The sequence below is a fragment of the Colobus angolensis genome, unplaced genomic scaffold (assembly GCF_000951035.1).
Source record: "Colobus angolensis palliatus isolate OR3802 unplaced genomic scaffold, Cang.pa_1.0 Scaffold74, whole genome shotgun sequence".
NCBI lineage: Eukaryota > Metazoa > Chordata > Mammalia > Primates > Cercopithecidae > Colobus > Colobus angolensis.
Window position 1 is genome coordinate 8,883,395 of NW_012121154.1, and position 16,762 is coordinate 8,900,156.

A 16,762-nucleotide genomic window follows, 5' to 3' on the forward strand; every position below is an offset into this window, starting at 1 on the left:
ACTATTACTGCTATTTTACAAACACAGAAAATGAAACTTAAAGAAGCCAGGCTATCAAACTAGTAGGTGATAAAAATATTGTTGCAGCCCAGGACAAGAATTAAGAGTCTTCACACTGTCCATATTGAAGTTGCATTTGACTCCCAGGCTCTGAATATTCCAAGAATGTCAAAAATAAATGTATACAGTGCTTCATCTTGAAACATTTTCATATATTTTATCTTGTTTGCTCCTCAAAACAGTCCTATGAAATGACTAGAATATTTACAGGTGAGGCAGTTGCAGTTCAGAAACATTGGGGAATTTCTCAAAGATAGTGAGTGGTAGACCAAATCTTCAATTGTAGCTTAAACCCAAAATGCTGTTTTGGTCTGAAAATGGAGGAGAAGGACCACTCAGACTCATTGGAAGTGGCTTTCACTTTGGTGAATCCCAGTGAGATTGAGGATATCAGAGAGTCGGGTGGCACCCCTTGCCTTTGTTGGTGTCCAAGGTTTGGTGGTGAATATAGCACAGAGGGAGTGAGAAGTGCACCCCTTACAGGTGACTTTTATGTGGGTATTTGGGAAGAGTTCCCACCAGCACTCAAGGTTCCACCCTGATACATAAAAAAATTCCTTGCTAAGTGACATGTTTCTATGTCCTTTTATAAAATCTTTCAACTGCCAAATAATAAGTATACATATTCATGGAGTATATAGTGATGTTTTGAAACTTATAAAGTATAGTGATCAGATGAGGGTAATTAGCATATCCATCATCTCATTTATAATTTAGTTGTGTTGGGAACATTCCATATCCTCCATCTAGCTGTTTGAGACTACATATTATTGTAAATGATAGTCATCCTACAGTGGTACAGAACACCAGAACTTACTCCTATCTAGCTGTAAGTCTGTAACCTTTAACAAATTGCTCCATTTCTTCTTAGATCACTGGCCCTCAGAAGAACTGAACCTGGCCTACAATGTACAGCATTCTTTTATAAGTTTGAGACAAGACATACGTAGTTTTGTCATTGTTGACTACCTCCATTCTCCCTCACATAGAATTGTAATCTTATTCGTAAATATTAGCACAGAATCACCTTATTATCATCATAATTGCCAGAGACATGACCCACACTCAACTTCCAGAGTCGGTAAGGGCAGTGAGTTCAAGAAATGGATGTTAGGACTTGCCCTGAGGGAAGCTGAAAGACAACCCTTGGAACAGATCCTTCTGGTTTGAAAGCTGTTACACAAAGCCAGGTCTCCCGACTCCTCATTCATGCCCTCATTACCATTTCATTTCTCACTTTTTCCAATATGTAAAATGCATACACACACACATTTTCTGGTAAAACGTGTTCAGTCCCTGTTTCTATGCATGTAATCACTGAGTTCTTTAAAAATATTTAATATATCAAAATCTGAATTTTCACATTTTTGTCTTCAGAAAATCAGCAGATAATTTACAATGTTTTTAAAGTTTCCAATTTCATAATGAAAACTGATAAGAAGTTGAGAATCACCTGACTGAAGTGTATTGCAGATTACCAGACATAGCCCTTGTCTGTACATACATAAATAATTTTACTATAAAAGTTAAGTGTATATTTGTAGCAGAAACACATAACTTGATGTTCTTGGATGTTGGCACTACATGGAGCTAGGCTTTGTTCATGCATCTGCTGCTTAATGTGAGATCTGCAGAAAATGGTTTACCCTCTCGGAAGAGCAAGTGATTTAAAAGCATGCAACCTATTTCACTGAGGGTCAACATATAGTATTTACTAAGTGAATATTAGCTCCCATCCCACTCTGCCATCCACTATCTTCCCTTTAGTCTCTCCTTTGTTTTTTTACAAGGCTGACATTCATTCCTCGTACAACTGTTTCTTTCAACAAACTGGCATCTATTAAACAGAATTTAAATCTGAATTGGAATTAACTTTAAAAGTGCACAAATGGAATTTTCTTCAGAAATATCCAACATCACACCTTTCCTGTTCTTTATTAAGAGCCTCAGGATGAAAAACACAAACTCAGCCCACTGTGGGGATATAAATCTGTATTATGGAAAAGAACAAACAAGATATTTGAAAATACATCCCCCATTACAGTTACATGAAACTAGCATCTCATTTGTGCAAAGCTTTGATCTTCTAGTAATGGCATAATTTTAGACACAATGTGTTAATTATATAAAACTCTGTCACAATACCTGTCCCCAATAAACCAATCTATTAAAAACAACACTGAAGCAACTTATTGCCACCTTTCTCTGTTCTTAGTGCTGCTGAAACTTTATCCTCTATTCCCACTACTTTTTCTCCATGCCTCTTCTGTCTTCCCAGGGTCCTTACCTAACAGAATTGTAGCCTCCCGCTCACTCCTAGACCTTGCCGTCACATTTAGTGGCAAGGTATTGAAAGATTCTATGTAGATTCTAGGTATCCAGCAATATATCCTTTTCTCCCTAAAACTTGTTTTCTAATCCCTCTTGCATCACATTCTAGCATATAAAAGGAATTGCTATGTATTTAATTTCCTCCTGGTCTATGTGGTCATAAAGACTTGGTAGTCAAGGATAATACTTCTTTATTGTTTTCCTCATCTCTGAATATTCATCTCGGAAACCTGAAATTTGGGTATTATATGGAATTGGAGTTATTTTCATGGCCTGGTGACTTTCAGAATCTGCCACAGCCATGTCAATTTCCCCTCACTAGCATTCTTCTCCCGAGTCCCTCCTTCCTGGATAATCGCAGACATCAGTGAAGTTGCCTTTGTGGTTGCCCAGTATTCTGAGTGTCTTTGGTAATTCTCTGACTCTCCTTAGAGTCAAGCTCCAAAGGATTCCTGTATCCATGGCTGTGTATGTCTATCATTATGTATGAATGCATATTTTTTAGAGTTCAGTTAAGTTATATTGTGACTGCACATTTTAGCAACTCATAAGTAATTTATTAAGAAATAGCAATCCAGTTCAACATAGAGTATGTTACAAGTCAGACTATTCTCACCCTTCCCTGTACACAGAAATGGCTATTTCCCTGGATGACTTTTTCATACTCAAGGAACATTTCTTATTCAACCTCATACCCCAGGTGAAAACAATATCTAGGACACTGGACGTAGCCAGAAAATTATGCCAAAATGCTTGGGAATTCTAGGGAGAACCACAGCTTTCCTATTTGGGTGATGTGTGGCGAAACTCGTCTTAAATGCTCCCAAGTTCAGCAATAAGGTATATCATCCAAGACGGAGACTTTAAAAGCTGCAGTTCCATTACACTAAGGTCTCAATGGAAGTAGGGAGATCTTCAGACTAAACAAAACTCCATACCATGTCTCGGAACTGTTTTCCTTCCAGTCTTGTAGCTTCCATCCACTCCCCTACACCTCTTGCTCCCACATTGCCACCCATACACAATCACATGCATGTCCATGTGCACTAGCCTTGTGCTCTAGGTAGGCAGAACTTGAGTATTACTGAACACCTCTATATCTACTACTCTCTTCCTAAAATGCCCCCTTCTCCATCCAGCAAAATACTTTCATCCTTCTACAATCTGTTTACATGTCTCTTTCTTTGGGAAGCTTTCCCTGAACCATCAAACTAAGTTGTCTTTTCTCCTTCTGAGTATTTACGTCATGCATACAAATTTCAGCACTTTTTGCCTTGTGTTATATTTTCCTGGCCTCTTCTAGAATGGGTAACTCAACTTATGCAGGACTATCCCTGTTTGAAAACTGAAAGCCCCGCATCCCAGGAAACTCCTTAGTTCCAGGCAAACTGAAATGATTGGTCATCCAACTTGTGTGTCTCCCCCACTGGAGTATGAGCCTCCTGGGGGAAAGGATTGTGTCATGTTCACCTTTGTGTCCTTAGTACCCAGAATGCTGAGGAATCAATGGAATTACATATGAGACATAAAGCACTTAAACTACCTAGTCAGGTTGTCAGATACCAGTAGAAGAGGACTTATTAGTCTTGTCTCAAATTCAGAAACATCTTGAAATAGTGTGGTCTTTTAGTTTTCCTTTAGCTATTCTATGAACGTATAGTTCATTACTTTCACTCAATCTAGAAGCAGATGGTTAGAAATACCTTTGATAACAATGATCTCCTCCTGTACTCAGCAATAACATTTTAGAGAGATGCTTTATGGGAGTGAGAAGGGATTGATAGAAAACAACATTTTTTAATGCATGCCTAGTGGCTCTGAATTTTTTGAAATTGAATCTATGTACCTTGTAGGTCCTGGGTACTTCATGATGTGATTGACAGTGCGTACAGCCATGTCTGCTAGGAGTTAATTCGAAGTTTTCCATGGAATTAGTGAAGAGTAATGGCTTAGTAATGAATCTTCCTTTATATATAAAATACACATTACAGGTTAATGTCTTAACTAAATAACTTAGCATTACTACCGAGGGAGGGAAGAGATCTCATTTATGTGAAAATATACATTTTGAGAAGCTCAACCTAGTGTGGAGTGGAGGACAGACTCAGCTGTAAGAGTTTCAGTGCCAATATGTGGATATTCTCGGTTGGTCATGATTCCACCTCCCACCTGGATACTATTTCCCCAACGCAGACACCCTGATGTCCAGGAAGAGCAGGAGAAATTAACATGTGAATGACTCAATCTTCCCATTCACATTCACAAAGCAAACTGACATTCCCCCAGGTACAGTAGGGAATAATGAATGAACATTTATAGAAGGAAAATTATCACTTAAGTGTTAGAATTGGGAAGAAATCTTTCAAGAGGCAGGATTCAATTATTCTGTTTTTAAAAAATGCTCCAAGTAAAATAGATTCCATTTTTCCATTTATTCAAAGCTCATATTTTATAATAACATATTTAAAACATTAGGCTTTAGTAGTTCTAAAATTCAGCATCTCAAAGCCCTGTAAGGCATACATTGTATTATATAACCTTGTTTTACATCATAATTCTTTTTTGCCCCTGTTTTCTCTCCCCTGCTAGACTATGTGCTTGATTCATCTTTGTCCCTCCCCTACCAACCATAGTGTCTAGTCAAGATACTTTGGGAAATACATATTTGATGAATGATGATAGTTAGCATTGGTTGAGTACTTATATCCAGGCACTATTCTTAAGTAGTTTACCCATTTTAACTCATTTAATATGCACAACAACTCTATACAGTGAATATTATTTTTATCTGACTTTACAGGTGAAAAATTCTGAAGCACAAAAAGGGTAAATGATGTGCTCATGGTTATATACCTAGGATATGCGGGGGCTTGGATGTGAGCATCATGACTACAGAGACTAAGCTCATAATTATACTATCCTGACTTCCATCCTCCAGAAGTTGGCTCCAGAAGATCCTTCTAGGGTTATTTTCCTCCCATAGTTTCCAAAGCATGAAGTTGTTTTTATTCCATTTATTCAAACATGACAGTAGAGAAAAGGTTATGAAGTCTTCCCAAGGCTCATATTAAAATGAATAAAATATAGTCAGGGAGGGTGCAATGTCTGTGTTTGCCTGCTAGTTTAGCTATAGTCTAGGGGTTCAGATGGGAGGTGGTAACAGTGCAGAGATGGAGAATTGGAATTGGGGTTAGAGAAAGCCTAGGGATTACAAGCAACCATGAAATCCACACTACATTCATTCAGGAAGTCCCAAAAGAAGCCAGTTTGCATTGTGGTCATCCTGAGCCGCAACGCCAAGCTCCAAGCCAGTCCTCTCACTCCCACTCTCAGTGCTGAGTTGCTGCTTCTCTAATGCTCCCACATTTCATCCCTAATATAGTGCTTTTCCTTATTCACACTTTTCTATTGTAACCCAAGATAGCAGCTGCTATAAGTTATCAGTTCCTTAGATTTAAATCATTTATCACCAAAGTGGGATGACATTTTCTCCTATCACTGGAATATGTTGAAAGATTCTGTTTTGAAAGATTCTGTGGATTTACCCAAATGTAAAAATGATTGTACCAAATAAACTAGCCCTGAGTTTCACACCAAGTTCTGATTGTCCACAGTGTGTGTGTGTGTGTGTGTGTGTATAACAGGGTCTGGCTCTATCACCCAGGCTGGAGTATGGTGGGACAATCTCAGTTCACTGCAACCTCTGCCTCCTAAGCTCAAGTGATCCTCCCACCTCAGCCTCCCAAGTAGCTGAGACTACAGGCACTTGTGCCACCAAGCCTGGCTAATTTTTATACTTTTAGTAGAGACGGGATTTCCCATGTTGCCCAGGTTAGTCTCAAACTCCTATGCTCAGGCAGTCTGCTCACCTTGGCCTCCCAAAGTGCTAGGGTTACAGGAATGGGCCATCGTGCCCTGCCCACACTGTGTATTTCACAGGAGAGTGAAGCTAGAAAACAGTGAGATATGTCTTCTTTCCTGCCTGCCTTGCTCCATTCATCTATTTATTCAGTAAATATTTGAGCACTACGTACCTCATGCCTTGGATAATTAGTACAGTCACCTTGGATACCTTGGAAACATTTTATCTGTGAAACAGTCTCCACTTAAAAGCTGCTCCCTTCTCTCTTCCTCACTGATTATTTCTAAATGTCAACTGAAGTCAAGATGGTGGGATAGTAACCTGCAGGTACAAAGGTGTCATTCACGACTATGCACTAAAAGAGACTCTCTGCAAAAACCCCAGGAGAAGCAAGGTGGGTTGTGAACAGACTGAGATACAGATATACATGGAGCATTGATGGTAAGGGTTGGGGGATGGCTTTGATAACCTTCAGCAAACCTGTCCTGTGCGTACTGATGGGGTCAGTATGTAAGACTTTCCTCCTAATTCCTCCCTTCCCTCTCCACAATGAAGAAAATGACAGGCAAATAGGACCTGCACCAGGGACCACCTTTGGCAGCATGTCCTCTAATCAGCTGCAAATATTTCCTTCCCTCAGTGCTTGTTTGAAACTTCTGAGGCCGAAGTCCTCTTCAGGAGCAAAGTTGTATTTCCTAATCCCCCCTGAGGCCATATACAGAAAAAGAGGCTTCTGCATAAATTTTATCAGGCAAGATACTCCTTATGCAACAGCTTTTCACACATTCTGAGCTTCTAACCCAGGGGATCACAGCCCTAGCTGCACACTAGAGACACCTGGGAAGCTTTCTTTCATTTAAAAAATGCCAGCGTCTGTGGATCTCATTCTGAAATTATGAATCAGTTGATTTAGGGTAGGCCTGAGTCTTCTGTTTTCTGTTTGTTTTTGAAGCTCTCTGGTGCATCTGGAATTTTAAAGCACTGCCACATAGGAACTTACTCGAAGTTTCCATTCCATGGTAAGAGGAGAGAGTCAGACTGCAGATAAGTGAATGTGAGGACAAAGAGATCAGGCAATGGAATTTCATCCTTAAATATCCTGAGTCCTTTGCCATTTTTAATTTGGAAGCATCTCTCATCAGTAGTCTTTCCCTTCTGTAAAGAGAAAATGGAGTCTTCAAGATATACCCACTTCAGAATATGACTCTTACTCTTTTAACTTTTAATAGCTCAAGATTCTCTTAGCAAAATATGACAATAGACTAGATATAATTAAATAGTAAGAACTCTTGGTAGCTTCCCAGTTTCTTGTTCTGTATGGAAGCTAGATGAAATAGCTAGTACTTATCTCACAGAGCCTCAACAATGAGAAGGATGGCATTTGTCATTCACATCTTTTTGTACACATTGTAAGACCCCCAAATCCTTGCTGAAAGAACTTGAAACTATTCATTTTGAAAGCATAAGGAAGACAAGTTTCTATTCAGCTACAATCACATTTCTTTGTGATAAGTCTTTCAGAGCTTGTGAGCATTTTAAGTTTCAAATGAATGACTTCATTTGTGACAATGGAAATGTTCTGTAGCAATTAGCTTATGGTGCTAGAGCCATACCCTGCTTCTGCTGTCTGTGGGGTCCAAAGCATGCCAAACTAGCTCATTGGTGTTTTCATTCTCTGTGAACTCTAGAAACTCATTTTGATGATAAATGGAATATTTTCAACATAGTGACCATAAAGCAGGTGGCTACACATTAACTTTTCTAAGAAAATAATTACATGCAGGTGGCAAGTTGGAGGAACTCTGTTGCATGCATAACTGCATCCCAGAAAGTTTTTGTGATGTATTTTCTAAGGATAAAGTTATGCATATGACGAACAATGACTTAGCAAAACGGATATAGAACAGATAGGAAACAAGAAAAGTTGATATCCTAGTACATTTCAAAGCTGTTTCTTGGTTTCTTAAAGTTATTGACATATGTTTGAAAATAAATGTTTTAAAACACACACTCATCATCTAGTTATTTAACAAAAAAAGCTATTTTCCATTCACTGTGTTAATGCTCAATACACAAAGATAAATAACACATGTATCCCGTATATAGGAGTACACAATCTAGGGAAGGAAATCAGCATGAAAATTAATCATTAAAACACATTGTAATAAAGTTAGGGTAGCGTATGAAATTCATTATTGTAAAATTATTATTTAGGATGCCATATACTACATCACAGGAATCTCTTTATTCAAAATTTGGAAAGGAATATCACATAAGACTTAGGAATACTATGTCCTTCTAAACAACTGCCTTGAGTGCATCTTAAATACTCTGAATAGTATAATTGTTTTCTCTCTCCTGTTGAATTAGCAGCTTAAAAGCTGAAAGCTAATTTGCAACAAAACTCTAGTAAACAAATAGGAACCTATCTTATCAATTCTGTTGATCTCTCACCTAGATTCAACTAACTTCACCCTAATTTTTTTACTTTTGTTGTTGTTTTCCTAAAATCCTCTTAATGATGAAGTGGCATATAAGAAAATAAGTGAATAGTGACTATAGTCAATAATAACTTAATTGTATATTTTTAGGAGATCAAGACCATCCTGGCTCACACAGTGAAACCCCGTCTCTACTAAAAATACAAAAAAAATTAGCCGGGCTTGGTGGTGGGCCCCTGTAGTCCCAGCTACTCAGGAGGCTGAGGCAGGAGATTGGGGTGAACCCGGGAGGCGGAGCTTGCAGTGAGCTGAGATCGCGCCACTGCACTCCAGCCTGGCTGACAGAGCAAGAGTCGGTCTCAAGAGAAAAAAAAAGAAAAAAAGAATGTAATTGGATTATTTGTTACTTAAAGGATAAATGCTTCGGTGGATGGATTTTTTTTTTAAGTGAATAAACTGCAATGAGAGAAGTCTGTTCAAAGTTTTCTGAGAACCCAAGGGGGAAGAATATCACACAGGCAGGGAATGTGGCTGGGAGCGCTGAGGGAAGGAGACACAGGAGAGAGAGGAAAAACATCCTCAGAATAACGGCAGTAACCACTGCAACACTACAATAATAGTAATAAGAAATAACTGTACGTCAAAAAAAATAAGCACCATACCTTCATTGTTGGGTTCTCCCTGGGTATCTAAGGGAGATACAAACATTTTAAACATTTCTCTTATCCTCACAGCAACCCATGATGTAGCTATTAATGTCCCCATTTTACAGATAAAGATATTGAAGCTTAGAGAGTTAGAAATGTGCCCAAGATGCCACCTGAAACCCAGGTTGTCTTGCTTCAAATGCTGCACTATTTATATGCTGAATCTCGTGGAAAGATTAGAGGTCTGATAGAGGGTCACTGATCAAAGTAGCTCCAAGTATGTTCAAAGTAGAAGGCACATGTGGTGATGCGGCCAAAGGTGAAGCTACAGAAATGAGTGAGGGCAAGATCAGGAACAGTACATGTTTAAGTAATAGGAAGGCTTCAAAGGATTTTAGTAAGGAAGTTACATAATAATGGAGAAACGAGAAAACAGGCATCAAACTCTGGTCCTTCCAAAACAGGGTGGTAGTGTTAGAGTTTACAGTGTTAGAGTTTATAGCTCACACGCTTTACAGGCGCAGATATTATTAGTTCACTGTGCACCACAGTCATGATGCACAAGGCCTTGGTGCACAAGAGCATTACAATAGCATTTTACTTCCATTGGAAAACAATTTTACATAGATGGTTGTACTTTGAACCCCTTACAAATGAGTTTCATTAACAAAGAGCATTGTTAGAAGCACTCCCTTCCTAAACAGCACCAAAGGCAGTTAGAGCAAGGTCCCAGAGCTTCTAAAGTTTCCCCAATAAAGCCTTTCTTAGGGATGAAAAATGATAACAGTGATGGTGGCGATTAAGATGATGACGGTAATACAAGCTGCTGCTAATTATTGAGCATGCCTGTACTCAAAACCATATGCTAATATTCATTATTTTCTTAATCCTCACAACCACCCCAGGAAGGAGGCATTATGCTGGTATTACAGATTAAGACACTAAGACTCAGGTTCAATAACTCACCCAAGGTCACACTGCTAGTCAAGTGGTAGAACTGGAATTTGAATACAGGACTGATTGACTGCAGAGCCTGTGGGGCAGGCAGCTACTTTACTCTGTCTCCCATGAGAAAAGAATTAGATCTTACAGTTGACTTACCTTGTTTCTGGGAACTGCTTTGAAATGATCTGATTCATAGTATTGGAAAACTGGTTGTTGAGATGTTGCTGCTTTTATCTCCTTTCTTTTCTGAAGCTGTAAGTGGTTTGTGTTCGGGACGTGCAGGGTGTACACACATGATAAGTATGTGTGCACATGCCAATGTGAAATCATACATCAAAAAGAAAAAAGTGTGCAGAGATTCAGTTTAGAAATAAACACGACCAAGTCCAGCCTTCCCACTTACGAGACATGCGATTTAGAGCAAATAATCCGATCTCTCCATGTGTCAGTCTCATTGCCTTTAAAAGGGGAATAATTAGAATGCAAGTCTGTGTTGTTATGAAGCTTCATTGAGGAAAATTATATATAGTAACTGGCCAAGAGTTAAGTACTCAGTATTTGTCAGTTTCTCCTCCATCCTTTCTCTCCTCTTCATGCTTGCCTGCCATAATTCTATTTCAGTTTGCACAAAGAACCAAAATCAATGTGTATGCCAGCCCTTTCATGGGATGTTTATATCCTAGAGAAAGAGCAACATAGGCCCACCACTAAAAGCAGGATTGTTGGTTCCTACTCTCCCCACAGAAAAGGAACTCTAAATTTCAAACAGCCTGCTATATAGGAATTCACAGTGTGCTTGGACTATAAGCTCTCCGTTTAGCTGGGCCACAGTTGCTTCAAGCCACTCTGCATCTGATACCTACAAGTTTGCCCTCTCACCGTGTAGAATATGAATTCTCTACTTTTGTTTGATTTCAGCATCAACTGTCCTGCATATGCATTCTGTAACTTCTGCAAAGATCTTGAGAGTCTTTCTCCTGAATCCCAGTCTCTCAATCCAGGACTAACTCTAAAAAGTGCAGACTCTAGTTGCTATACTCTATCAAAGAATTTACCTCCCATTCATCCTGTTTGATATGGGGACTCTGCAAAGCTCAGGTGATGCTTTTTTCTTCAACACCATTCAGTATAAATTTCATTTCTTGACCACATATTTTATTGCGTATTAAACTCATCTCAAATGAACACAGTAGACCAGAAAGCAAGCGCACATTCTAGTTCTTTTAGCTGAATCATGCATGATGTAAATAGAACAACATATGATAGATCCTTTGAGAACGCAGCACTTGTCACAGAAATGTGTGTTGTACACAGGCCAACCCAGTCAGGAGTCTGAGGGCGTGCTGGGTGAGGCACTTGACTGTAATCAGATAAGGTGGCCCTTAATCACCTGCTCTCTATAGAGTCATACATACGGTCTTTTAAATGACCTTGCCCCACTGTTATCCTAATTTGAAATTTTCTTTTTTAGCCACATAAATAGAAGAACACAGTTTGAAAATCCTGTCCTGGAAGCAAAAAGGAAGCTACAGCAACATAACATGCCCCACACAGAACTTGGAACAAAGCCCCTGCAGGCCCCAGGTTTCCGAGGTATGACACCTGTCAGCATGTGGTGTTTCAAAGGGAAAATTGTCTGTCAAACTGCCTGCTCTTCCAAATATGTCTGTAGCTTGGACCATTTTGAAAATTTGATTTGCTTTCTCCAGACCCTCCTGTTAGCTTTAGCTGGATGTTTGCATTCTCTCTAAACTAATGCCTTTAGCAACCGCAGATGAAGTTAAAGCCTCAGGCAGTACCTTATAGGAATGTCCAGCATGTCACCAGGTGGAGGGGATTAATGGATTTTTCTAGTGGCCCTGTAAACTGCAGAGATTCTTAGAGACTCATAAGTTTGTCCTTAAAAGACCAAGCACAAGAATGAGGCTTGTTCTCCTTTGTGACAGTAGACAACTCCTTATGGACATTACCTAGGCCCAAATCCATCCGCCCCCGTGCAGCCTGGGAGAGGTCGCACAGCCTGAATGACTTGTCTTACTATCAGCGCGACCCAGCAGGGAGGCCCTGGCTGTTTGGTATGTCCCAGGGCTGCTTGCGGGGCCTGACTACACCTGGGAGCCACGTAGTGGGATGAGTTGCTGCACGAACTTTTCACAGCTAGTGAGCTTCTAAGTAAAAGCACAAAAGGGCCTTTAGAGTCGAGAGCTCTAGGCTTGCCTGCTGATAATTTTCACGCCACATAATGCAGCATAATTAAATGAATGTAAAGGTCTCCTGATGAACTTCTCTCCAACTATAAACATTAATTTGATAAAGTAAACATAGGAGAAAGGATTATATGTGGTTTTTATTTATGTTTTAAAGAAGCTCTGTTTTTAGTAAAGATACATGTGATATGTAAGTGGACAGAAAAAGCAGAAGTCTAATAGAATGACTCATTATTTTAGAGTTTATTACATGTCACCCAGAACGTAATAACAAAGATATCAATGCAGAATACTTAACTGAGTTACCATGTACAATTTGGCTGTTACAAATATTAAATCAGATCACCTAAATATAACACATTTTAAAAGAATAATATAGAATATTTATCTGTGATGGAATTTAAAGCAGATATTAATTCTGTTTTCTAGTAAGACTATTATTTTTTAAAACACTTATACTTAGGAATATATTTATTACAGATCATAGCTGGAAAAGCATATTATGTAACAAATTAGCAGGTAAATCAATGCAGTGCCTATTCAGATTATTCAAGCATATGATTTGAATCTATCAACATATTGTTACAAAATGTGTTACCTTTACATTCATAATTATATCTAAAAACATTGGCTTGCCTTTTTCTCACATTTTAGACTATACTAAACACTATCGGAGCCAACAGCAATTTATTTACCTGGTTATCTTTATAGTATCTCACAACAGAGCGGTGTAAACAAAAGTCAGTCCCACATACAGGTACTCTTTCTAAACAATCTGGACCTTTGAGTGTGTGATCACATTCCACTGTTTCTCTGTTTGTGATGCTGCACATGCTGAAATGTGCTGTTATTCACTTAAAAAAAATCACAAGTCCTTTTCATGTTTCTACCCTTATTTCTTCAAGGCTTAGTTTAGGATTGGCCACTGACACATACCTCCTACCTGGAATCTTTTCTAACAACAAGAGGAACAGATCCAGATGTTGTCTGGATGATTTGGGCTCCTTGTCCTCTTTTCTCAGAAGGTTCTGGCAGCCTGTTGACACAGCCTTTTCTAAGCCCAAGAAGGCTAAATTAATGAGTGGAAACTGATTTGACAAAAACTCTGTCTCCAAACCAAACAGCTTTTTCATCTTTCCCTGGATGCTTGGGACTGCTCTTCATGTGTAGGAAGTTCTAATAGTTTTGCTCCTCTTGTAGTCACCACCTGCTTGCATTTGCTGTGTAAGACCCCCACATTTACCTCTGGGATTGTCGCTGCTCAGGGGCTGGCTTTCTCTTGTCTGAGAACTTGCCTTGAACATGCCTTTTTCTTTTTTAACTTATATTGGCCGATGTAGAAAAACCACTCTTCACCCGGGATGCATCCCAGTTGAAGGGAACATTCCTCAGCACCACCCTAAAAAAGAGCAACATGGGTTTTGGATTTACCATCATTGGTGGAGACGAGCCTGATGAGTTTCTGCAGGTGAAAAGTGTGATTCCGGATGGGCCCGCAGCACAGGATGGAAAAATGGAAACAGGTAAGACCCTTCATGGTTTAGAAAATTGTTTTGCAACATCTTTTTTTCTAAAGGCAAATATAAGGAGCTTCTTTTGTGTTTTTATTCAAAAGACAAAGGTTACTTCACTTTAGGAAAAGCATAAAGCATAAATTATGTTTCCCCTAAGTTTAAAAATATCAAGTTGAATTAATTTAGAAACAATTTCGAATATAATTTTTGCCTTCTTTTTTAGACTACCCCTTCTGTTTGCTGGATTCAATGGTCTCTTGAGATTGACACTTTTCTAATTTATCTCTAGAGTTTGTTCTTAGGGGTGTGATTAACATTTCACACTTTTCTAACATATTCAGCCACAGTATTTTAAAATCTGTGTTAATCTTATAATATTCTCATGCTATATAACCCAGGTTAGTTATTGAAATATACATGCCCATCTCATACAGAAAATTTTAAACTGGACTAAGTCTGTCCCCATATAATGTTTTAATATGTGAGTCTTTTCTAGTCCTTAAAAATTACTTTTCATATATAATTACTCAGATATCTACTCAAATCACAACTGAAATTTATTTCATGTGGAAATACAGAGGCAAATTGCTAAGGGCCGGAACATATAAAATATGAAAATTACAGACAGTAAATGAAAAAGTAATAAACAAGGTTTGGCTTCACAGTCTGATTTTAAATTTTCTTGCTTGGCCCATGATCTTGGGTAAGTCCCACAGCTTATAAATATTAATTTCCTTATCTGGAAAACAATGAAGAAATTAAATTTGACCTATGTATTTTAAGTGCTAGTTCAAGATTTGTATAGTGTAATTTTTTAAAATTATACTTTAAGTTCTGGGGTAGATGTGCAGAACGTGCAGTTTTGTTACATAGGTATACACGAGACATGGTGGTTTGCTGCACACATCAACCCGTCATCTACATTAGGTATTTCTCCTAATGCTATTCCTCCTTTAGCCCCCCACCCATGGACCGGCCCCCCCAGTGTGTGATGTTCCCCTCCCTGTGTCCATGTGTTCTCATTGTTCAACTCCCACTTATGAGTGAGAACATGCGGTGTTTGGTTTTCTGTTTTTGTGTTAGTTTGCTGAGAATGATGGTTTCCAGCTTCATCCATGTCCCTGCAAAGGACAGGAACTCATCCTTTTTTATGGCTGCATAGTGTTTCATGGTGTATATATGCCACATTTTCGTTATCCAGTCTGTCACTGATGGGCATTTGGGTTAGTTCCAAGTCTTTGCTGTTGTGAACAGTGCCGCAATAAACATGTGTACATGTGTCTTTGTAGTAGAATGATTTATAATCCTTTGGGTATATACCCAGTAATGGGATGGCTGGGTCAAATGGTAGTTCTGGTTCTAGATCCTTGAGGAATCAACTCACTGTCTTCCACAATGACTGAACCAATTTACACTCCCAACAGTGTAAAAGGGTTCATGTTTGTCCACATCGTCTCCAGTATCTGTTGTTTCCTGACTTTTTAATGATCACCATAAACTGGCATGAGATGGTATCTCATTGTGGTTTTGATTTGCATTTCTCTAATGACCAGTGATGATGAGCTTTTTTTCATATGTTTGTTGGCTGCACAAATGTCTTCTTTTGAGAAGTATCTGTTCATATGCTTCGCTCACTTTTTCATGGGGTTGTTTTTTTCTTGCAAATTTGTTTAAATTCTTCGCAGATTCTGGATATTAACCCTTTGTCAAATGGATAGATTGCAAAAACTTTCTTCCATTCTGTAGGTTTCCTGTTCACTCTGATGGTAGTTTCTTTTGCCGTGCAGAAGCTCTTTAGTTTAATTAGATCCCACTTGTCAATTTGGGCTTTTGTTGCCATTGCTTTTGGTGTTTTAGTCATGAAGTCTTTGCCCATGCCTATGTCCTGAATGGTATTGCCTAGGTTTTCTTCTAGGAATTTTATGGTTTTAGGTCTAACATTTAAGTCTTTAATCCATCTTGAGTTAATTTTTATATAAGGTGTAAGGAAGGGGTCCAGTTTGAGTTTTCTGCATATGGCTAGCTAGTTTTCCCAACACCATTTCTTAAATAGGGAATTCTTTCCCCATTGCTTGTTTTTGTCAGGTTTGTCAAAGATCAGATGGTTGTAGATGTGTGGTGTTTATTTCTGAGGCCTCTGTTCTGTTCCATTGTCCTGTATATCTGTTTTGGTACCAGTACTATGCCATTTTGGGTTACTGTACCCTTATAGTATAGTTGGAAGTCAGGTAGTGTGATGCCTCCAGCTTTGTTCTTTTTGCTTAGGATTGGATTGCCTTGGCAATGTGGTTCCATATAAAATTTATGGGTTCCATATAAAATTTATGGTGGTTTTTGCCAATTCTGTGAAGAAAGTCAATGGTAGCTTCATGGGGATAGCATTGAATCTATAAATTACTTTGGGCAGTATGGCCTTTTTCACGATATTGATTCTTCCTATCCATGAGCATGGAATGTTTTCCATTTGTTTGTGTCCTCTCTTATTTCCTTGAGCAGTGGTTTATAGTTCTCCCTGAAGAGGTCCTTCCCATCCCTTGTAAGTTGTATTCGTAGGTATTTTATTCTCTTTGTAGCAGTTGTGAATGGGAGTTCACTCATGGTTTGGCTCTCTGTCTGTTATTGGTTTATAGAAATGCTTGTGATTTTTGCACATTGATTTTGTATCTTGAGACTTTGCTGAAGTTGCTTATTATCAGCATAAGGAGTTTTGGGGTTGAGACAATGGAGTTTTCTAATATATAATCATGTCATCTGC

The 16,762-nt window shown here is 38.7% G+C and overlaps 1 protein-coding gene across 1 annotated transcript in view; it reads left to right on the top strand.

Annotated features, from left to right (window-relative positions):
* MAGI2 (membrane associated guanylate kinase, WW and PDZ domain containing 2) overlaps positions 1 to 16,762 on the top strand; it is a 1,457,999-nt gene that overhangs the window by 1,153,595 nt on the left and 287,642 nt on the right. Inside the window, exons 8-9 of the mRNA XM_011927762.1 lie at positions 11,758 to 11,879; positions 13,834 to 14,016. Of these exons, the coding sequence (XP_011783152.1) occupies positions 11,758 to 11,879; positions 13,834 to 14,016 (305 nt within the window). The remainder of the gene's footprint in view (positions 1 to 11,757; positions 11,880 to 13,833; positions 14,017 to 16,762) is intronic.